The sequence below is a fragment of the Natrix helvetica genome, assembly GCF_964273705.1.
Source record: "Natrix helvetica genome assembly, chromosome: 1".
Taxonomy (NCBI): Eukaryota; Metazoa; Chordata; class Lepidosauria; order Squamata; family Natricidae; genus Natrix; species Natrix helvetica.
This window is the reverse complement of record NC_138548.1, coordinates 122,180,692-122,204,730: the sequence shown is the minus strand read 5'-3', so window position 1 is coordinate 122,204,730 and position 24,039 is coordinate 122,180,692. Positions and strand designations below refer to the sequence as shown.

General features: G+C 45.2%; 1 protein-coding gene across 9 annotated transcripts in view; it reads left to right on the top strand.

Moving 5' to 3' along the window:
- CTNND1 (catenin delta 1) overlaps window positions 1-24,039 on the top strand; it is a 74,960-nt gene that overhangs the window by 18,898 nt on the left and 32,023 nt on the right. For 6 of the 9 annotated variants that reach the window (XM_081934558.1, XM_081934552.1, XM_081934556.1 and 3 more), the window contains exons 2-4: window positions 17,785-17,856; window positions 18,363-18,521; window positions 19,329-19,855. In XM_081934558.1, coding sequence (XP_081790684.1) covers window positions 18,378-18,521; window positions 19,329-19,855 — 671 coding nt within the window. In that variant the 5' untranslated portion in view covers window positions 17,785-17,856; window positions 18,363-18,377. Of the gene's footprint in view, window positions 1-7,806; window positions 7,921-9,803; window positions 10,113-17,784; window positions 17,857-18,362; window positions 18,522-19,328; window positions 19,856-24,039 lie in introns of all 9 variants that reach the window. The other 3 variants (XM_081934553.1, XM_081934554.1, XM_081934555.1) reach the window with 1 other exon arrangement.

Sequence of the window (24,039 nt, the reverse complement as noted above, 5' to 3'; positions counted from 1 at the left end):
AGCTTGTACGCGTTGGCAAGCTGCTTTTCAGCTGTTTTTTGCCCTCTGGCGAACTACCGGTTTGCGTGTTGGGCAGCTTTTTGCCTTCTGGAGGCTTCAGGGAAACCTTCTGAAGCCTCTGGAAGGTGAAAAACCTTTTCTCCAAAGGGAGAAAAATGGCCCAACGGGCAACCCGTAAGTCTGTTCCTGAACTTCCGGTTTGCATGTTGGACTGTTTTTTGCCCTCCCCAGGCTACCTTCCCTGAAGCCTGAGTAGGGCGGAAAATGGCCCATGGGGGCCCGTTGGAAATTTGGGAATAAACTTCCGGGTTGCCTGTTGGACCTTTTTTCTCCCTCTGGAAGCTTCAGGAGGCTTTCCTGAAGCCTGTGGAGGGCAAAAAATGGCTCAACATGCCTCCTGGAAGTCTGGAGACTTCAGTGAGGCCTGCGTGTATGTGTGGGGAAGGGCATTGCATTATGGGTATGGGCACGAGTGCGCGTGACCCCACCCCGCTCCCCCCGCTTTTGACACGCCTCAACAAAAAAGATTAGCCATCACTGCACTATGGGATGGTATATAAGTCTATACGCTATTGCTATTGCTAATACAAAAGCAAATATCTTTGAAGAAAACAGATGTTTGGAAAATGTCTGTGGATGTTTGGAAAAGTTGAGGCTAGATACTGACGACATAAGTATGAGCTCAAAGAAACAGTGACTGATAATCCCGGTGAAGTGATGTCCTTGGTAATTCAGAGTCAAAACAGCTGAATAGTAGCAACTGCCTTTCATGAAATGAGGTATAATAAGAGGCTTTATGATAGCTAATTATTGTAAATATTGAGACATGGGCCCACTTAAGAAAGATGTCTGAGGATCATTTCAGATGTTGCTCTGTCCTCATCTTGGTTTACATATACTTTGTTCATTTGCCTTTCTGGAGGGAGTGCTTTGACAGTGGTGTCTTTTTTTGGGGTAGGTGTAATCCATGGGTGTAACCATTTGTGAACTACGGCTCTCTTTATCAGGTGGGGTATGAAGGGGTATCATTTAGTCTCATGGTTTGAAAAGATGCTATTGTCTTGATTTTAAATAGCTTAGAATGCAATAGTTTATTTTAATGATCCGTGGTAGCAATTGAAGTCTCATATGCTCCTCGAATGTTACAGAGTCAAAAAATATAAAAATAAATTGAGCAAACTGGAAAACTGAATTTATGATTGACACGGAAGCATAAAAGAATAGTGAACTTTTAAATAATTAGTCCTCGAATCTTTGAAGTTGCAATAGAAAGGATGTTATGACTTATGATTGTCCTAAATTATTAATGGTGCATCTGATGTGAAACTTCTTCCTACAGGGAATGCTTGTCTTTTTGGCATCATTTAGACAGTCAGTTGGATGCCTAGCTTAGATATTTATGACAAGTGGTAGGGCAATGTGGGGGGGGGGGATACCTCTTGAAAGCAGATTTGTTCATCCTTTTGAAGTTATTAGCTTTGAGTTGCTGTTAGATTAGCCAATTTCAACTCGTTCAATGACCAAGATTCCAATTTTTAAGATTTCTCAAGGTGCATCTTGCTTATTCTCAGCTTTCTACCACAAACGTGAAAATGTTTCCTTCTGACTTTAGTGGTTTGGAAATTGGATCCTGGGGATTTATAACATTAGAAACAGTGTTATTAATTGATAGAGATAAGTCATGAATACAAGAAAGAATCAAGAAATACGATGTGGGATTTGGACATTTATGTTGATGGTCAAATGTAAACACTATTGCTCTTAATGGCCACTAGTTGTGTAATGGAATTCATATAACCTCTTACACCAAACTAAGCAAACCATAGTTTACAGTTGGTTGTTACTTAGCCACTGTAATATTGAAGAATCTGGGCTAATACAAGAAGATAACTCTGTAAGATCGTGTTACTTTTGGGTAATCTAAACCAAGCACTTTGGACACTCGCTCTGGAAAAGGTTAGCCATCACTGCCCTAGTTGTTAAGTGAGAGCCCTTTTGCTCTCAAAGAATATCCTGCTCTGAGGAATTCAGCTCCACTGTGTCCTCCCCCCTTGCAACCTTCCCTTTCTGCTCCCCCATTAACTCTGTGGGGAATTTGGCAGAGAAGACTGTAAATGGTGATCATGTGATCAAGCGGCACTTGGCAACTAATCATAAATGCAAGTCAATTGCAAACTGTCTGAAATGCACTCATGTGATAGTGTGGGTGGATACACACACACACAACACAATGTTATGTTTTACAATGGGCAAAAGTGTTTTATGGGACATAAAGCATCTTTTCAGAGGCTTAACTTTGAACGCTTATTAAAACAACCAGTCGTAATTCAAGGACTACTAAAGTCCTACCGTGTTTCCCTGAAAATACGACATGTCCTGATAATAAGGCCATCCCACAATTTTCTGGTGGGCAAAATATAAGCCCTCCCCCACAAATAAGCCCCCTGGACAACCCCTCACCTCCGGCCAGGCAGAGCACCGCTCACCAACTTAGCGGTATCCCGAAGGTGCCAAGCCGTGGGAACTGGGGGGAGGCAAAGGTGATTGTGTTGCTTGGTGCCTTCGAGATACCACTAGGTTGGTGAGCAGCGCTGTGCCCAGCTGAAGAGGGGGGTTGCCGGGCGGCTGCTCTCTTGCGAGCGGGCTCCCAAAGAGCTGGGCACAGCCTCATGGGCGAATGGCTGTGTTGCGCTGTTGCAGCGCAACACAACAGCCATGAAGCAACAACACTAGCGAGCAGCCACCCGGCAATCCCCCTCTTTCCAGCTGGGCACAGTGCCATTCACTGACCTAGGGGTATTGCCAAGCTGCGTGAGCGTCTGTTTGCTGCCGCCCGGCTCCCGTGGCTTGGTGCCTTCAAAATACCAGTGAATGGCGCTCTCCATGGCTGGAGAGGGGGGTTGTGCGAGCGGCTGTTCCACTCTCGCTCATGCGCCTCCCAGCCTCACGATGCCATGGCGCAGTTCTCCCTGCAGAGCCAGGGCACCTCCGCTGCCACTGCCATCCCAGCATGGCTTTTTTGACAGCTTCCAAACCGAGTCTTCCAGCAGTGGCTGCTCTGGGCATACGCTCTATGGTTGTGGGCCAGCTGGTGGTCGATTCATGGCTGTTGTGTTGTGCTGCTGTGACAGTGCAACACAGCCATTTGCCCATGAGGCTGTGCCCGGCTCTTTGGGAGCCCGCTCGCAAGAGAGCAGCCACCCGGCAACCCCAAAACAATAAACATTCCCCTCATAATAAGGCCCAAGCCATATTTTGTGGGTAAAAAGAAAAGAAGACCCTGTCTTATTTTCGGGGAAAGACAGTACTCTTCCGCTTTGCAAATATAGGTAGTGAGACTGTATTGTCCTGGGGCTGTTGAAAAAGTCATGCAAATATAACTCCAAAACCACTTTTTTTAAAAGACTAATTTTAAGATGTAATGAAATGACATATGATATCCTCTGTGGTCGTAGGACATATGCAGTATAACAATACTTGGCAGTAAATTTTGAGGATAATGTTAAATAAACATTACCAGGAATTGTACGAAGTGAGACATAAACCTAATAAGTTCCTCCTTCAGTATTCCTTGGAACAATATCAATCAAATACTATATAACCCTAAATAAGCACCCACAGTTAATCAAATCGGGCTGAAAATCTTTTTGAAGTGATACTCTCAATATTGTCTCCTCTCCCTCCCATTTTTCTTTTTCTTTCTTTTTTTAAAAACATGTTGACATATGAGGGAGACGACTAAAACTTTGTAATAGCAGGTAATAGCTGAATTCAATAAATGTTTTTCAGTTTTCTGACTTCTATGTTACAGGTCCCAAACTTCTACAAAATTGTAATGCTCATTATTCTCTTGGTGTGCAGCTCATATAACACAGTGCATAAGAAAGGCTGAAATGTCATCTTATCTACCCTTATTGAGAAAACAACTACTCAGGTTCTTCCATTTTCTAGCTGTTTTATCAGTTCAGAGTTTTGTTTGCAAAGTGTATCTACTGTTTAGTTTTAGAACAAGAATACATAACCTGTGTCCCCTGAAAGCCTTGAGTAGAATTCCTAAAGTTTCTTCTGACTGAGTTATTAAATACATTAAATCATACAGACTATTGCAATGCATTCTACATTATTTCAAGACAGCCTGGAAATTACATTGGGTCCAAAGTGAAATAGTTTGGGCAGTAATTGGCATGTCACAGTAATGCCCATATGACAACACTGCTCTATGAGTTGTACCAGTCAAGGGGCTATTTATCACCTGTAAGTTTTCTTTTAATGTCATTGGTTATTTTAGGAACTGTCTCTTAATAGTTTCTGCCCATTATGTAAGGTTGGGTAGAATGTATGTGCTCCAGATTACCTCAATTAACTAATGCCTTCTATTGGAATCTAAAAAATGTGCCTTCTCTGACATGATGCCTGCCCTCTGGAATAGCATCTCTCCAAGATCTTAGTTCGCATCTTGATGATGTTTAGGAAGTCTTTGCAAACCTGGCTAATCTTCCAGGCCTTGGTATAGAGTGGTGGCCTTTATTATTTTTCTTCTGGATGTACATGTATCTTTATTGTTTCTTGCTTTTAAAATGCAGGCCATCGTCCATAGTTCTTGGGAGACATGTGATCTCCAAATTGGTTCTATATACTGCTTGAAGCTAGCCCTGGGCATACTACTTGGAGACCAAGTGCAGCATATGGCCTGAGCATTCTTGTGCACCACCCTCCACCCTACTTGTAACTTTTTCTCATGCTGAAAGGGTGTTGGTTGCTTGGAACAATGAATACCAGGTACTCCAGTCGTACATGAAGACATTTCATAGCTTTTGTCTTATAATCTGTAGTAAGTCTTTGGCTTGTAAACGGATACGTGCCTGGGCTGGTGGAAGAATTACAATTCTGTGATTGCGACACCACATTGTTTGCTTGTGATGTCATCTGTGTGCCTTGCAAATTTTAATCCTGATGGTGGACCTGAAGCTGATGATGAAGCCCATACTGTATAACTTTGAAAGGGCATGTATTTTGGGGTTTGGAGACAGCTTTACTTGGACTATTCCAGTCTATGTGTGCCATTATTGAAGTTCTACATTGGCTTTTGGCAGAGGGGAGATTACAGGGTGAAGATCATCATATGGCAAAGTGCAAGATTGCCTAAGCAAACTAACAATGTCTTTGAGGTCAAAGTCCTTCTGGTGCCATTATGTCTCAACTGAAGTGAAAGAAGTTAAATGAAGTCATTTTTACATGTGACTAAAAATATGATTCTGGTGTGTGTTAACGGTTACAATCCAGAATTGCAACACACATCCCAATCTTTCAAAATTACTTCATCAAACTTGCTTGCAAAGTGTAACATCTGCATATGCCACAGATGGAAGTAAAATTACATAAAAAATAAGGTTGGGTTACATTCTTGGAGAGTCTGTGTTTCAAGCGCTTTGGGTAGTTGCTACCACTAAGTAATTGATGGTGTTGTTGTATGCTTCCTCCTTAATTTGGTTAAAAGTGCCTCTACCACTTTTATTTCCTGACACAGAGACATAAATTTAACACTCTGTTATAATCCCAGGCAAGCCTGCAAAAGCTCCAATAAATGGAGACACGAACTTCAATAGACTTTAATGCTGTAGATTGTTTTTCTCCTGATGCTTTCTCTTTAATTTTAATATTGGTTTTCTGTATCAATAGACAACTCTGATGGTTAACTGAAAGCCCTCTGTGGAATTAAGTCTATTCCAGGGGAAAAAAAGTCACAAGGTTCTGCTACAGTCAAATAATCTTTTGAATGTGTTCCTCAAAGAAACCACTTTCCCCCACCCCCCAAACTGTTATGCCCGTGGCCATAGGTATTAAGTCAGTTTAGGGGCTGATATGTCACCAGCACCGTGGGAAAACGGTTTGAGAGAGTTTCTGTCTTGGAGGCTAGGCTAGCTGAAACATGTTGTTCTTGCTTTGATTTTGGGGGAGGGGGAAATCTGAATTAAAAAGGAAAACACCCAGCATGCTTGGACAAGGGGATATAAGTGCTAGAGGGAAACAGTTTCTGGCCAGTACTACTTCCATCAACTCCAGAATAATCAAAATATGTTTAGCTCACTGAGTTGGTAACATCAAGCACATACAGTAATTCTGTATTTCCCCTATAGTAATCTTTTGGAAAAAAAAGGTTGCAAGCAAAGGCTTTTATTATGAGCAATAATAATAGTACAGTATTGTTTTAATTAAAATCTGTTTTTTAAAAAACTGGAATATTGTACAAGATAGGGATATGGTCTTGCCTGTCATGGGAGATCATCTTAGAGTAGTGGTGGTGAACCTTTTCAGCACCGAGTCCCTAAACTGGAACGCGTGCACACATGTGCGCTCTGGACCACCAGAAACCAAAAGACCAGCTGGCTGGCGTGCATGCACATGCCGGCCAGCTGGTCTTCGGGTTTCTGGCACGCCCATGCATGCCGGCCAGCTGATCTTCATGTGTATCGGAAACCCAAAGACCAGCTGACCAGGGTGTGCATGTCTATTTTTTGGGCAGTTTTGGACCGTTTTATGCGATGTTTTCAGGCCGTCTTTCGGGCATTTTCTGGCTGTTTTCCAGTGCTTGCATGCCCACGGAGACCAGTGCGCGCTGGAAACCAGCAGCTGGCGATGGCATGCATGCCCACAGAAAGGGCTCTGCGTGCCACCGGTTCTCCGTCACAGTCTTAGAGTATTGGGTTTTTAGAATTGCTGTTGGAGGGTAACCTGTAGCTTCTTCAGCTTCCTCGGGGTTGATAAATCAAAATTTATTGTTTAATATATTTTTTTTGAATTGTTTAGTTTTATGATTATAGAATTGTAAGCCGGCAGAGTCACTTGGTTGAGCTGGGCAGCTGTAGAAATTGAATAAAGAAATCAGTTAATCATTAAACCTTGAAATAACTGTATATCCATAAGATCCCACATTCTCATCTCCCTTGCAGATGATGATGTTATTTTTTTTTTCTACCTCTGGAAAGAAGAGAGATTTCTTTAAAAAGCACTAAAAGTTTTAAGAATTTTTTAAAAAGAATGAAAAAGGAGAAGTGATGCACTCTCTTTAAAAATGGGCATAATAACAAGTGATTCCTTTTTCTCTATAGCAGGAACCTCTTTGAGACTGATGGCTGGTATGCTCAGTACTATTGAGGACAAGCTCATTAGTTTTATAAAGAGTCTATATTTAGCTCATAGGCCACTCAAATGTGAGGTTTACTTCATTCACTGTAACATTAGTTTTGTTGTGGTTGCATTGGGTATTTACCTTATGAAAAAGTAGAAGGCCTACAATCTTAGGAGGAAACTGTGTATAAATCACTGAACAAATAGTGCATTTTGAAGATCCCTGCCCTATCAGATTGCTTGCTCTGTAACTGTAATCTATTCATGTGTGAAAATGGCAAAGTTCAGAACTGAGGTGGAGTTAAGGTCTTTTTTTCTTGTCAATCTCAATAGTGTAGTCTGTGTGTGCAGAATTTCTGTTTAGTGGAGTTTTCCCCTCACCTCAGTTAGAGTCATAATGGGAAAGGATTAAATGCGCCGCAAATTCCATGATCCAGTCTGCAACATTTCTACTACCCTACTATTGCTTAATGAACCCATTATTTTTTTTAAAAAAAAATAATTCGTTGAAAGTTGTTTTAAATCTCTTTTGGGAAAACAGTTGGAATTGGTTTTTTTTAAAAAAATGTATAAATACTGATTTGATCTTAACTCCTTCCTTCCTTGACCCCTTTGCTTCCTTCCCTATTTTAAATTTACACTTCTATTTTTTATCCCCTTCCTGCTGTCTCTTTGCAGCCTTTTTTCTCCTGCTTCCTTGCTGTTGGTGGCTGGGCTCCCTCTCCCATGATTTTCTGCACTTAGACCAAGCTGTGCCTTAACCAATCAATTCAGACCGGCCTTCCTCCACAGGTGTGTATGGTATGGAAAATCAGTCTTAAATGTTATTTTGTGTCAGGATGAATATTGGGGTTTCTTCCAATTGGCTTTCTTTAAAGACTGGGGAGGTCTTGTGGTAAGGAGAAGAATGGTTCCAGGATGGAAGAAATATATAGCCTATCTTTCTTCCGTGTTTACAAATCTGTCAGCCTTTTTGTGTATGAGGTCCATTAAAAATATCTTTATTAATTCATAAGTAGGCTGTGGCTGAAGATATTTCTGATGGACATATGTTAATGTTTTGTCTCGAAGCACTTTGGCAACAACTCTAGGTTTGGGTAGATGATACGCAAAATGGCTTGTTCTCCTTGCTTGCCTTGTTAGCCCTGTTATGAAGACTGACAATCATCATTATTGTTAATATTTAATAACATTCAACAATATTAAACATTGCTAAATATTAAATGTTATCAATATTAAATATCAATATGTAATATCAATAATATTTAACAATGTTTAATATTGTTAATAAATATTAAGGTTTATAGATAAAAAGGGGGTCTTGGAGAGAATCTGCTTGAGGAAAAAAATTCTTACAAAATAAGCATTTCCCAATCCTTAACCCTATTCTAATGTATTATATTTTTTTATAGAAAGACTAAATTTTCAGTTGGGGAATAAAATGCATAAAAAACAAACAGATGTAATTCCATACAGAAGTGTACGTATAGCCTGTGAATGGTTTTGGAAGAGTTTATATATTGTGACCACTGCATAAATAGTGGTAAAAAGTAAACAATTTTATGTGGCAAACATTTGTTGGCAACATGTAACAAAACTTGCAGCTTTTCACCACATACTGTATCTCTATATATGTATGTTTGAAATAAAACACTGCAGTTTCTTAAAAACACTACCTGTTGCCTCTCCCCTTCTGGCCCAGGCTTATCACATTGCTCAATATAACTGCCATAGCCTGTTATAATTAGTTGGTAGGTCAGCTAACTGATTCCCAAGGACTGTGTTTTTAAAATGGTAGAAGTCACTCTCCTCTTGACAGGAATGCATAAGCCTAAAGTGACATGCAATTTCCTGTTCAAGGGACAGTGACCTTAACCCAGGCAGGCTGGCAGATATGAAAATGCTGCTACAGTAAAATATGTATGTGTGGTTGAGACTGACTGCAATTCCCAAAAACAGTTTCTAACGTTGAGATGACTTCCTCTGAAGACCGGTTTAGTATAAATAATGTAATGAGATAAAATGATCAAGAATCACTAAAGATTGTGTTGACTGGTGTTCACAGAAGGAAATCTTGGCTAAAGCTTCTTTTTAAAATGGCCTCTCTATGCATTAAACTGTTCTAAAACTTAACCTAGGAAGGCAGCAAGTAATACCATTTAACTACAGCAAATTCTTAGTAAATGTACTAAAATAAGTGTGCTATGTTGCAGAGATAGAAAGTTCCATAGTCTTTCTAAAATGACACTGATATTTGACATTCTGATAGAAAGAAGTCCTAAAAATGTAAACTAAGGCATCAAATCAATTAAAAAAAATTATATTACAATGTCATTAGCATGCCTATATCCTATTCAGTATCTGATTTGCAATGAAGAAAACTCTGGAGGGGTGGATTTTGGACCATCCAAAATGCCCATTGTGTTCTTAAAGGAGCACCTCTGTGAATAGGGTTTCCATTCACACATATATGTGTATTCTTGAGCCAGTTAAAGTGTTGCAGTTACTGCTTTGAGAGGTTATTGGGGTACAATTTTTCTCACTCTGCTGATTTGGGGGAGGATGACTTAGGTGGAACCTGGCCTCTTTCAGGTATTTTTAATCTCTTTTCCCAGATCTAAGATCGGTCTTTCTCTCTTTCTCCTTGCTTTGTCTCCCAAACGTGTTCTTTGAAGTGAGGGGATCCTTCTCCCCTCGTACCCCTTTTCGGTGTGTCGTCAATTCTCATATCCCCCGTGGCATCTCCCTGCCTTGCACCCACTCTCCCCCTGTGTGGGGCCTTCAAAACCATGGATGACTCGGAAGTGGAGTCGACTGCCAGTATACTTGCCTCCGTCAAAGAGCAGGAGGCACAGTTTGAGAAGCTGACACGGGCGCTGGAGGAAGAACGGCGCCATGTCTCTGCACAGCTGGAGCGCGTCCGTGTCTCCCCACAGGATGCCAGCCAAACAATGGCCAACGGCACCCTCACCCGCCGGCACCAGGTAACATCTAGTGATGTGCTCAAGCGGGATATACTTATCTTCTTCTGATTATGTGGTTCCTGCTGGAGGGCTTCTTTGGTAGTTTGGCTTCTGTTGGAAATACTTTGTGGAGCAGCTTGGTCCAAGAGCTTCAGGTTTCTGCTGTCTGCAAAGCTAAGTGGTTTGATGAGTGTATTTGTGAGTATTTGATATGAGTAGGGCCATAGAGTTGTGTTGGTTAAGGGCTATCCAATGTGGAAATTAATTAATAGTAGTCTCATCCAATTTCACAGTGTCTGGCTAATGTTTAAATTCATTGTACTTATTACATATGCACTTGTAGTGATAACTGAGAACACAGGTTCACTATTCGTTTTGTGGATGCACAGTACAACAGGGGAGATGTTTAGTAGTAGTAAGCCACTAGATTGCAAGGGTCCTTTGCTCTTTTGGAAACATCCTGTATATCATGCATGTATATTTATACCCTTAAGTTTCTTAATTGCTCTTCCCATGTCTAACGCAAGCTCCTGTGTATTTTCCTGTACACCGCTTGGAGAGTCCAAGCAATGGGTTAATTCAGTCTGCTTGCCCTTAGGACTGAGGAACTATTTTTCCTTAAGCCACACCTCCTCCTGGTGTGCTCAATCCCCCAGAATTCTTCCTCAGTCAGCCCGTTTGGACGTAATTAGTTAGAGCTCTGAGCTAAATTAATCATTTTTTTGGCTTGGACTCTCTATTTGCGTTTTAATTCTATTTCCTAACATTCCCCAACCTTGTGAGACGTTTCTCTCTTCTTTGCTGCGACTTCTCTCCAGTAGAAATTGCATTTGAAGGCCAGGAGGTAAGCTGGAAGGTGGTGGGGGGTGCCCCTCAGCCGATCCTCATGGGACGGCTTCGGAGGCCTGCCGCTTGTCGTTTAAAACGGCGCGGCTGCAGCGGCGAGGCTCCTATGTTCCCAGGCCCCCCGTTTGTTGTTTTAAACGAAGTATTTTTCGTTCCCGGCCTGCTAGAGGACCTCGGCCGCAGGGAGGAGTGGGCGATCGTCGCCATTCAAGGCGCGTTCGCTCCTCGCTCTCCCTTAGCCCCACGCTGGTGCGGCGGCCATTTTAGGCGTGAAAATAGCGCGCCCAGCCATGGCCGCCATTTTGCATCAGCCTCGTTATCAGGAGACCGCTGGAGGTGGCAGGGCCTAGCAAGGGTTCCTCGGGCTAGGATCGCCACCTTCGTTTTTTTGTCTATTTTTGCGAGCGGTGCTGGTTCCTGTGCCATTCCAACGGTCATCATACCGGCTCAGGGAGGAGGCCTAAGTAAGCGCAGGCCAAAGCTTTTTGATAGTCATTCTCCTCCCTGCTTCTCCTGCGGAGCCTTGCACCTCGGTGCAGGCTCCAATCCTACCCCTGGGCCTCCGACTGGTATTAAGCATGGGATGATTTCTTACGTATTGATTCAATTACTGTGCATATGGCAATTTTAACGAATCTTTTCGTTTTGTTCCCATTGCAGCAACCAGTCTATCTCTATCCTTCTGCCTTATCATAGCCTTGCTCCATCTTGTGTGGTCATTGACTATGGATCTGCCCAGTCCTCCCGATTCCCAAGATACTAGGCCGAGCCTCTCGCAGGCCCCTAGCAAGGGTTCCTCCTCATCGGGGAGTGGGGGTGCGGGCAAGTGTGGTGGGGGTAGCTCTGGGAAACAGCGTTCCAGGACCCCTTCTGTGGCTGAGGCCAAGGATGCTGAAAGGCGCCAGCGGGCCCTTGACAAGCAATTTGAGAAGGCCAGACGCCAGGCAGACAGGGAACAGTCCCTCTCAGGAATCCCTCCCTCCCGGGAAGATCTCCAGATGGTCCTCGCCGAGGAGGTGGAGTCCCAGGACCTATCCCCAAATAGGTCATTTGCAGAGCCGGCTTCCCCGGCGCCTTCTTGGGCCTGTGAGCAGGCCCCGCCCCCTGGGGATGCTAGCATAGACGATATGCAGGGTGTGGCTTCACCCCCCCTAGAGGAGGGCTTGGATCCTGATTCTGACTCTGAGGAGTTATCGCCCCGCATGCAGGAACTAATGGCCCGTGCCATTGCCAAGGGCATCACGGAGGCCATGAAATTTAAAAGTCCCACTGCAGTGGCCCCTAAGGGTCCCAAACCCGATCAGGCAGCTCCCCCTCCAAGCAAGCGCGCTCGCCATCCTTCCCTGGAATCCTCGGTGGTCAGCGAGGCCTCTGCCATTGAGGACCCTGACCCGGAGGTGCTAGGTCTCTCAGACGACGAGGACCTCCCCCCTGAAGCGCCCACCTTTGCGGGTCTGTTCAAACCCAGCCTTTTCAAATCTGTCCTTCACAAGGTCAAGGCTGCCACCAGGGTGGGGATCAAGCCCAAACCGACCGCGCCGGCGGCAGATGCCACTCCGGCTAATCCCAATGCGGTCATGTTTGATGTCCCAGCGCCCCAGCAAGAGCTGGTTCCGGTCCCGGGGCTGTTTCTCGACCTAATCCAGCGCCAGTGGGCTCAGCCAGCCACGCAGTCCTCTCCCAGTGGGGTAGATAGGAAGCTTTATACCATGGAGCCAGTGCTGGAGGACCTTCTGGCCCTGCCCACTGTCGACCCGCCCATCGCTGCGCTCACCTCCAACTCCTCCCTACCGGCCGACCTCCTGGAAGGCCTTAAGGCGGAGGACAAGAAGGCGGAAAAGGCGTGCCACAAAACCCACCTGGCGGCTGCCTGGGCCATCAGGGCCTCTTCATCCGCCTCCTTTTTTAATAGGGCCTCTGTGATCTGGCTGCGCGAGCTCCTAACCAAGCTCCCGGCGGGAGACGTCCGTCTCCACCAGGACGTGTCAAAAATAATCGCGGCCTCCCAGTATGCCGCTGATGCATCCCTTAATGCCACAAAATTTGCCTCCAGGGCGCTCGGCTCTAATATAACTTCTCGTCGGCTGATCTGGCTCCGACATTGGCAAGCGGACCAGAAAAACAAGTGGAAACTGGCTTCCGCCCCCTTTAAGGGGTCCAAATTATTTGGCGAGTCCCTGGATCCTCTCCTCATCGAGTCCAAGGACAAGAGGAAGATCCTGCCTTCTCTAAACAAAAAGCAGGAACGTAAGACCGCTCCCTATTCTAGGAGGCAGTCCTTTCATGCCTCCGAGCCTTCCACCTCTGCCTCTTCCTTCTCTCCCTCCAATAGGTCCTTCGGCCAGCAGGGCGACAGATCCCAGGACAGGGCGCCCTTTCGGGACAGAGGCAGGCAGCAGTTCGGCTTCCGCAAGTATAACCGCGGTGGGGCCTCCAACAGGCCGTTCCGTAAATCAAAGTGACTGCCCGGGCTTGGCGCCCATCGGGGGTCGCCTCCAGCTGTTTGCCTCCCATTGGGCCCAGAACACCGAGGATGCTTGGGTTCTGCAGACAGTCAGGGAAGGCCTATCTCTGGAGTTCCTGTCCCTCCCCCCCCGGACCTTCATCCGGTGCCCTGTCCCATCCTGCCCCCAAAAGAGGGAGCGTATGGACCAGGAAGTCAGTCATCTCCTAGACATCAGGGCCGTGGAACCAGTTCCCCAGGGCGAAGAGGGGAGGGGGTTTTACTCCATCCTCTTCCTGGTGCCAAAGAACTCGGGGGGGTGGGGGTGGAGAGCCATCTTGGACCTCAAAAACCTCAACAGGAATATCGCCTACCGGAGGTTCAAGATGCAGTCTCTGCAGACCATTCTGGCGGGGATTCGACAGGGAGATCTATTCACATCTATAGATCTCAAAGAGGCATACCTCCACATCCCCATCCGTCCTCAGCACAGGAAGTTCCTGCGCTTCTATTATGCGGGTCGCCACTTCCAGTACAAAGCTCTTCCATTCGGCCTCTCGTCCGCTCCTCGGACGTTTACCAAAGTGCTGGCGGTAGTGGCGGCCCAGCTAAGACGCAGGCCCATAAGGCTCCAGTGCTACCTGGACGACATACTTATCCAGTCGTCGTCCAGGCAACAGGCCCTACGGGATCTCCAAACCACTATGAGATCCCTCAGAAATCACGGCTTCACTCTAAACATAGAGAAGAGCCATCTCACTCCAACAAGCAGACTTGTACACCTGGGGGCGGTGATAGATACCAACTTGTGCAGGGTTTTCCTCTCCCGAGACAGGTTGGCCGGTCTAAGGTCCATGACCCACAGGGTGTTGAGCTTGAGGCAGGCTCCAGTGGTCCTTCTGTCGCAGCTGCTGGGAAAAATGATCTCCTGCATTTCCATCGTGCCGTGGGCCCGCCTGCATTCCAGGGCTCTTCAGTGGCTGCTGCTGCCGCACCAGAGGGCATCCAGGAGCAACTCTACCAGGCCGATTCGACTTACGCCGGACGTAAAGAGGTCTCTCCGCTGGTGGGTGTCTCCGGCCATCCTCAAGGGCCACCTATTCAAGGAGCCCGAGAGGTTAATCATCACCACAGATGCCAGCCTCTCCGGCTGGGGAGCCCACATGGGGTCCCTGGTTGTTCAGGGCAAGTGGTCCCAAGTGGAAACCAGCTACAGCATCAACCTGCTGGAACTGAGAGCTGCTCGCCTGGCCCTGCGCCATTTCAGCCGGTCCATCCATCGTCAACATGTGCTTCTGATGACGGACAATGTGGCCACCAAGGCCCACATCAACCGCCAGGGCGGCACCAGATCCAGAGCACTGATGAGAGAGGCGGAGTCCCTGGGCCGCTGGGCGGAGCGCCATCTGGAATCCCTTCGCTCCGACCATATCTCCGGAGTGGACAACACACAGGCAGACTGGCTGAGCAGGACGACCATAGATCCTGCGGAGTGGAAACTGGACCCTCGCCTGTTCCACCAGATGTCCAACAGATTCGGGACTCCGGCTGTAGACCTGTTTGCGTCCAGGGACAACAAGCAGCTCGACCGCTTCTACTCCCGGTTCTTCACCCCGGGGGCGGAGGGGACAGACGCACTGCCTTGCAAGTGGCCCCGCGAGCTACTGTATGCCTTCCCTCCCCTGCCTCTCCTTCCTCAATTCATCTCCAAAGTCATCGCAGAGGGAGCAGAGGTCCTTCTCGTGGCCCCGCATTGGCCCCGCAGGTCGTGGTTCGCCGACCTTGTCCACCTGTCGGTGTCTCCTCCGTGGCGCATTCCTCCGGACCAGATCTCCCTCAGCCAGGGGGCCGTGATTCATCCAGAGCCCCAGTGGCTCCAGTTGGCCGTCTGGCACTTGAGGGGGACCAACTAAAAGGCCAAGGCCTGTCGGAGGAGGTAGTGAACACCATTCAGGCGGCGAGACGCCCTTCAACCACCAGGATTTATGATGCGTCCTGGGCCGCCTTCACCAAGTGGTGTGAGGGGCTGCTCATCGAGCCGACGACCGCGCCTGTTCCCAGAGTGCTTGACTTCCTTCAAGCGGGACTCAACAAGGGCCTGGCCCCGAACACCCTTCGACGCCAAGTGCCGGCTTTGTCTACCGTCTGGTCGGGCGACCACCTTTTGCCTCTCAGCAAAATCCCGAAGGTGCGTCTTTTCCTCAAGGGCGCCTCTAACCTTCGCCCTCCCACCGTTCATCGCTACCCTACTTGGCAGCTGTCCGTGGTCCTGCGGGCCCTCTCTGGCCCTCCATTCGAGCCTCTACGCACTACTTCTCTTCGATTCCTGACGCTGAAGACGGCCTTCTTGATTGCCATCACGTCAGCTCACCGGATTTCAGAGCTGGCGGCTCTTTCTGTTCGCCAGGATCTGTGCGTCATCCACCCTGACAGGGTCATTTTGAGGCTGGACCCGACCTTTACCCCCAAAGTAAACTCATGGTTCCATAGAGCGCAAGACATTGTGTTGCCAAATTTTTGTCCTCATCCGTCGCATCCCAGAGAGCGATCCTGGCACAATCTTGATGTCAGGAGGGCCCTGAAGGTCTACATCGCTCGTACTGCGGAATTCAGGAAGTCAGAGGCTCTTTTCCTCTCCTTCCAGCCCGGTTCCCTAGGGAAGAAGGTCACTTCCTCCACAATTGGCAGGTGGCTTCGTGCTTGCATTGCGACTGCCTATGAAAGTCAATCCAAGGCCGTTCCGCGCGGCATCACTGCACACTCCACACGAAGTGCTGCTACCTCAGCGGCCTGGGCCACCCAGGCCTCGATCCTGGACATCTGCAGGGCCGCTACGTGGTCCTCTCCTTCTCCATTTGTGCGACACTATAAATTGGACATTTTCGCCTCGGCTGAGGCGTCCTTCGGCAGGCGCGTGCTCCAGGCGGTTGTGTCAGAGACCGAATCCCGGGAGCCTTTTTCTGCCCGCCCAGATGGACAGTAACTTGGGTATGTCCCATTGCTTGGACTCTCCAAGCGGTGTACAGGAAAATGACCATTGGCTTACCTGAAGGGTCCTTTTCTGTACACCGCGGGAGAGTCCAACCCACCCTGGCTCTCGAGGCCGGGATTCGGGTTCTTCGTGTCAACAGTACATCATCTTGGACGCTTCGCTCCGTCCGCACGAACTGACTCCTTCTAAGAATTCTGGGGGATTGAGCACACCAGGAGGAGGTGTGGCTTAAGGAAAAATAGTTCCTCAGTCCTAAGGGCAAGCAGACTGAATTAACCCATTGCTTGGACTCTCCCGCGGTGTACAGAAAAGGACCCTTCAGGTAAGCCAATGGTCATTCCCAAACAGTAGCTTGATGTTTTTTTAAGAAAAGAGAGCCCTAAACAGATGAAATAGACAAAAAGAGTAACGAGCAGATTTACTGACTAAGGAATGCCAGACAGTAAACAAAGCTCTCTTTTCACTGAATGACAATATTTGTACAAGATGATGATAATAAAATGGCCTCCAGTGTGACTATCAGATCCTGAAACTATTGACATAAGAAGCATGAAATAGGACCAAGGAAATGTGTCTGCCAACAGCCATAAGTGAGGCATCAAATGAATTTGATTAAGCTTTTGCACCAAGCTCATCTTGCTTTTCCCCTTGGGTTTTGGCTTTTTCCGGCTACTCAGGTTTTGCCCTTTTATCTTAAAAGTGTACAGATGAGCAAATAGCCAATATCAGATGATGTTCTTAGAATAAATACTGCATACCACTTAAACTTTCATACTCAGAAGGGCAGAGTTCCCATCCAAATAGAGGGTAGAAATTATTTTGGATGCATCCAGGAAGACATAATTATAAAGATGACAAGCAGAAACTCTCTACTATTTAAAAAAACCACATTTTTCCTTTTCATTCTGGGCAGTAAAGGGTGGTGTCTGTAAGTAGAACTAGATGACGGAGACCAGTTGACTTTCTCAAGAGGTTTTATCAATGGCTTGCTTTTCTGAACTATTTCTAAAGGTGCTTCAATTTGCTGTTTTGAGCTTTTGGGGCCTACAAGAACTGGGACAGCATGGACTCAGTATTTATAAACTTTGGAATGTACAGTATTCAATATGTTATAGATGTTAATAAATGAATACGATAATATACACCTGTTTCTTTATTTCTATGAAAAAATGTAAACCTAAGATACTACCTACACTGAATTGCTAATATTATCTTGTCATTTTCAAATCTCAGCAGCCTTATTTCTAAATATTTGGCATTTAGCCTTATGTGGGATTCAGTGTAATGGACTGAAGTGCTCAGTTGTCATACATGTCTCTGTCTCTCTCCTCTCCTCTCCTGCCCCTTCCCCCCTCCCATTCCTTCTTGTTTTCTGTTGCTGGTCACAAATTCATCACTATTATTTTTTGCAGAACGGCCGTTTCTTGGGAAATGCTGACTTGGAGAGACAGAAATTCTCAGAATTAAAGCTCAACGGACCACAGGTAGGAAAGGAAACTAAAAACTTCTTTCTGACAAAGCTTGCAGAAAACTCTGAAGCTGTTTGGAGAAGATCTTACATAATTGGTTCGAATCTTAGCAAAATCCCCAAAAATTCAAAAATACAATTTGAAGTCTTATATGGATAAAAGATGTGAAGGAACACCTTGGTGACTAAATGTATGAAAAGAAAATTCATGATCTTCCATTCTTTTTGGGTGGTTTGCTATTTGACTAATAGATTCTTCAAAAAGTAATTAGATGCAAATTATAACCAGAGTTCTAAAGTCTTAAGTCAAGAGAGTTTCAGCATGTATCACTGAATTTATGTGAGTTTTCTGCGTGAGTTTTTTATATTATAGTGGGTGCAAACAAACACTAGGTAGAAATTTGTTGCTTTCAGAGGCTTGAGCATAAGAGATTTTTTACAAATGGAGTCTTGTAAGAAATGACTTCTTAGAATATTGTTTGCACAGAAATAGATTAATGGGTTTCCCCCTCATTGCCCTAGGACCATAGTCACCTCATGTACAGCACCATTCCCAGAATGCAGGATCCAGGACAAATTGTAGAAGAGACATACACCATGGAGGAGGACCCAGAAGGTGCCATGTCAGTTGTTTCAGTAGAGACCTCAGATGATGGGACAACCCGTCGTACAGAGACCACGGTGAGAGTCTAGGGAGAAGTGGCAAGGGTGTTAGGCAATTTGTCTGGGAGGGGTTCTGTAGGGAAGAGGTGATGATCCTGGTTGCCAGATGCATGGTATTGACTCACCTGTAATAGCAAATAAAAGCATGTAACACAAATAATGCTTTTCTATTTTTTTGTCACTGGCAGCTGTCTTTATATAGTGATCTGAGGTATCTTTCACCTGGTGATTTATTCAGTTTATTATTTCAAAAGATCAATGCAGACATAATATAGAATGTTTATTAAGTACAGAGAAAGCTGCAAGGTAGTTGCTTTTTGACCCGTTAGTTATGCTTTCTCAGTTTGGTTGGAGCTAACTATTGTATTGGCCTAAAGTTGATAATCAGTATGAGGAAACCATTAATAGCAGATCTGAAATCCTGGAGGTGTTTTTGACTTGACATGAGGAACAGAGCATGCGATCCTGCCAGCAGCTCTTAACTGGTTATGCGTTTGGTACTCTTGCATTGTGTGAGGTGTAGTGGGATTCTAACAAACACAGAAACAGTTCTGCAGGTGTTTTTATTGAGTGAAAAGTGTTCGATTTAACTTTCCTGTAGTCCGGGAATTCCACGGATCAGAAAGTTTTCTAGGAAATGCTATAGAACAAGATAATATTTGAAGCTGTATATAAAGGGCGTGACTTGAGACAATAGAAAGTAGTGTCCTGTGGAATTAATGATGAAATGCTCTGCAGCGCATGAGCAGTGATACCCACTGTGCCCTCAGAACTACTCTGAAGTGACAAGGCGATGCCGGGTATCTCATTCTTACTATTCTGTAGGTGAAAAAAGTTGTGAAGACCATGACCACACGTACAGTGCAGCAAGTTGGCCCAGATGGGTTACCTATTGATGGCTCTCCAGTTACCAACAACTACATCCAGACCATGGATAGGAATTTCAGGAAGAACACAAACGGTGGCCCTGGGGCCTACATGACCCAGCCAGGCACGGCTACCCTTCCACGAAACTATCACTACTCAGATAGTTATGGGCGGCCCTACGAAGATAGCTACCATGGCAGTGAACACAGCTACGGTAGCCTGTCCCGAGTCACCCGGATTGATGAGCGCTACCGACCCTCCGTGGATGGCTACAGGGCTCCCAGCAGGCAGGATGTCTATGGTCCCCAACCACAGGTGCGGGTAGGGGGAAGCAACATGGACTTGAACCGCTTCCACGCTGAGCCTTATGGGCTGGAGGATGACCAACGCAGCATGGCATATGATGACCTGGATTATGGTGCAGTGCCAGAATATGGGACAGCGAGGCGGACTGGGACACCATCTGATCCCCGCCAGAGACTCAGGTAAGAGGATAAGTTTAGCATATTTTAGCCAGCCTTGGCAATCTTTGCTTTAGAGAAGAATCTAACTACCCTCAAAAAATCGATTGTAATACTGAGTAACAGTGACATTTCTAAAGCGACCAGGACAGTTCTGGTATAAATTTAGTGTGGTACTGTAAACGGCTGTTAACTGGAGACTATTTGTGTATCACAAATTCTTCAGGGGAATGAATATGCTTGCTCCTTCTCTTGTAAGTTTGCATGCAGGGAAGGATTACATCACAACTATGCTGAGCTGGTAATTTGTTTCAGTGACACAGATCGGTGTAACTGAGTCTCATTCCCGCTAATATGATAAATCCTAGTCCAGGCAAGCTGCATGAAATTGCAGGTGGGGAAGAGAGGACTCCAATAATAAAAAAGGTTCAAGTAACAAACCCCCCCCCCCCCCCCGGCAAACTTCCAAGCTTGTATTTTAAAGAGCTGTCTAGTCTGCTTCCTAATATGCTTGTATCAAATGCTGCTCCGTAAGAGATCCCTGTCTTCCAAATACCTATTTGCAACCTTAAACAGCGCAGCTCAGACTTTTACTATCCTAATGAGTACAAGACTATTTTTAAACCTACAGGGAATCTCCCCCCTCCCCCCCCCTGTTTTTTTTACAGCCCCTTTCCCCCTGAAAATAAAAATAAAACTCTGGAAATAGTTAACGCTCCCCAACCCAATGAAAGGTACTGGTATTTTCGCCTTTTTTTTCTCTTGCCTTCATTTTTTTAATGGGAAAGATTTTTGTTCTAGAACCGTGGGTTCTCAAATGTTTGGATTTTGGGACTCTTTTACACTCTTAATAATTAACGAGGATCTGAGGACTGCAGTTTCTACACCTCAGGACAAAATAGCACACTCAGAAGCTTTCTTGTAATGGGCCTCTTTTGCTGCTGACTTTTCATCTAGGACAGTGATAGCTAATCTTTTTCTCCTCGTGTGCCAAAATTGTGCTATCGTGCATGAGTGCCCACAACGCAATGCGCCCACCCAAACCTGTGCATGCGCGTGCAACCCCCCCCCAGCAGCTTACTCTACTTCCTGTACCACATGGGGGAGCGCATTTTCACCCTCCCCAGGTTACGGAGGCTTTTCTCAAGCCTCTGGAAGGGTGAAAACGGCTTCCCCTAGGCTCCGGGCTATTTGACAGGCTTGACCCACATACGCAGTGAGAGGGGAGAGATATCTGTCCCATTTCACCACTTCAAAACTTGCATTTAAAACAAGCTTGCCCCTCGGCTGATCATAGCCTTGTTTGAGAGTGGATTTAACAAACTGCATCCTCTAGAAAGCGGTGGGTGTAACGGGAAATCCCATCTCTTCCAAAGCCGCTGTCTCTTGTAGCCCATCAGACAGCCCATCTGTTCTGGCAGGTGGTGGGTGAAGCAGGAGAGATTGCAGCTTCCCAAAACAATATGGCCCTGGAGGAGAGTGCCCAGGAACCAGACTTGGTGATGGGCATCCCCAAGCCAGCCTGAAGTGAAGTCAAGAGCGTGGGATAATTGGTAGCAAAATGTATGAAATTAGCCCAGATTAAAACTGCTGCAGTTTGCTGTCAGTTTAAAGGGAAAAATACCATTTGAACATCAAAACAGCTGAGGATGACTTGAGGTGCCTCACACATGTATTGGAAACAAAATGACTCATGGGGTTATGGCAGAAAACCTTGTCAGGACATGCTTGTCCTGTGCTTAGATGAAAGTGAGGACATAGACTAGGGTCAGACTATATAGCTCTGTTTTATTATGATGTTGACAGTTTCTTTTGACTTCAACTTTGTTTTTCTAACTTGTCAAACTGACAAAATGAAGAGGTTTGTTTTTTTAAAAAAAAAAACTTCTGCGGTTTATAGTTTCAACTTTGAGAAAAATTAAAATTTTACTGTAAATGCAACTAGGAAGTGTAAGTTAGCTGACTGAGCTGTACTTTTATGTTTCATAAATTTACTGAACATGAGTTGTATTGAATTGTTCGTTTTTAAAATAGCGAAATGAACTTAGATCAGGTCAGGAAAAAAATTAATATGGTATGTATTTATATCCCCCCCTCCACTCCCGATTTCTGTTTTCCAACAAAAATAGATTTTTTTAAAAAAATGTCACCTTTACCACAGATATGAGGTTTTAATGCCATTGACGAGAAAATATCTTTTATCTAGGGAATAATGTAACACACAATCCTTCATGTGCTTACACATTCCACCAGATGCATCCAGACATATAAAGCTGAAAATATTAGGCCACGATGAACGAGGTTGTTGAGTTATGCTTGAAAAAGCTTTTTCAAGCTTTTTCTTAGGCTTGATTTTTTTTTTCTTTTGCTGGATTGTGGCTAAATCTTGGATACAAGGTCTCTATTTTAGACCTCAGCTTTGCATTTACCCAAGACACTCCCTTTATCCTCATCTGAGTAAAATACTAGTTTACTTTGTGGAGGAGTTGTAAAAATTACAAGTGTATGCAGGAAGTATTATATGGCTATATAAATAATATTGCAGTACATCTGGTAGCGATAACATGACTACTCTTCTTTTTGATAAAGTCTTCTGTGCTAAAGGTGGGTTATAGCAAGAGAAGGGTATTTTACACAACGGTTTGGCAATGACTTACTGCTTATACCAGTGTGGGCTTGCTATGTGAAGATAGATGTGATTAGTTCACAGGAGGGTTTTTTTTACCTCTTTTTCTTTTCTAAGGTATGGAATGATCCTGATATCTTGCTCAGTATGAGAAATCTGTTTATCCTCTGGGCTAAAATTGCTTAACTTAGATTCTTAACTGGTCTGATAGCTGCTGAGGGATCCTGGGAATATGAATTTCCATTAAAAAAAAAAAGAATTAAACACCATCTTGCTAGCTTGATCCACTGCAGAGGCTTAAATTGTTCCACCTAAACATTCCAAAAAAGAGGATGTGGTTGTGGTTTCTACAGAAATGGGGCAATGCAATAGTAATTATGGAGTACAGCTTCCATTTCTCCTGTGTATTCGAACTGCCTTCCCTTCTCTAATGCAAGTTTATGTCCCTTGCCCTCCTGCCTGTCTGTCTTTCACAAGTATGGTCCTGAATTTTCATAATCTGATTAGTCTGCCCACTCCTTCCATGGTGCAGTCTTCAGCTACAGTAGATTGCATAAATGTAAGGCATGCAACAGAGGACACAGTGGCTCAGTGATTAAGACGCTGAGCTTGTCAATCGAAAGGTCGGCAGTTCAGCGGTTCTAATCCCTAGCGCTGCGTAACGGGGTGAGCTCCTGTTACTTGTCCCAGCTTCTGCCAACCTAGCACTTTGAAAGCATGTAAAATGCAAGTAGAAAAAATAGGACCCACCTTTGTTGGGAAGTTAACAGCATTCTATGCGTATTCCACGTTTACTCAAGCTGGCCACATGATCACGGAGACGTCTTTGGACAGTGATGGTTCTTTGGCTTTGAAATGGAGATGAGCACCACCCCCTAGAGTCGGGAACGACTAGTATATAGGTGCGTGGGGAACCTTTACCTTTTAAGGCATGCAAACTGTCTTCTATAATACCTCTGCTTGACTTGCTGCCCTTTGAATGGAAGCATTTCACCACCCTAAAGTATGCATATACCTTAGTTGCCTAAGTTGAAGTTTGAAGTAGATGAAATTGCCTTGTTGTTTGCTTGCCATTTATCCATTAGTCTCCATTCCTATAATTGCCTAATGTAATATTTAAAAACCAGGAAAGCATTGGAGTAATTTCCCCCTAATCCGAGTTTGCTGCCTTAGATTATGGTAACCTAAGGCATCTGGAGAATATCAAGTTGAGGAAATTCTGGAGCCAATAACAGAATCAGACTTTAAAAAGCAAACCAGAGATTGAAAACCTGCAAACCCATCCAAATTATTGGTTAACTCAGTATTAGAATCTTTTTTATAGCAAAACCAGATGCAAGAGGGAAGATGGTTGGTTAGGATCACATGAGATTGTCCAACGTATGTAATAAGTGTCCACAGTCTGCAATGGTAGTACCAATGGAGTAGATGTTCAGAGACCCAGTAAGCAGAAGGACTCCCCGCCAAGGTAGCAAAGAAAATCTTAAATCCCATTTTTTCAGAGCAGGGGAGGAAGCAGCAGCAAAACAGAGAAAACTCTTGAGAGTTTACATTTCCCTGCCTTATTGAGAGTTTTTCTTCC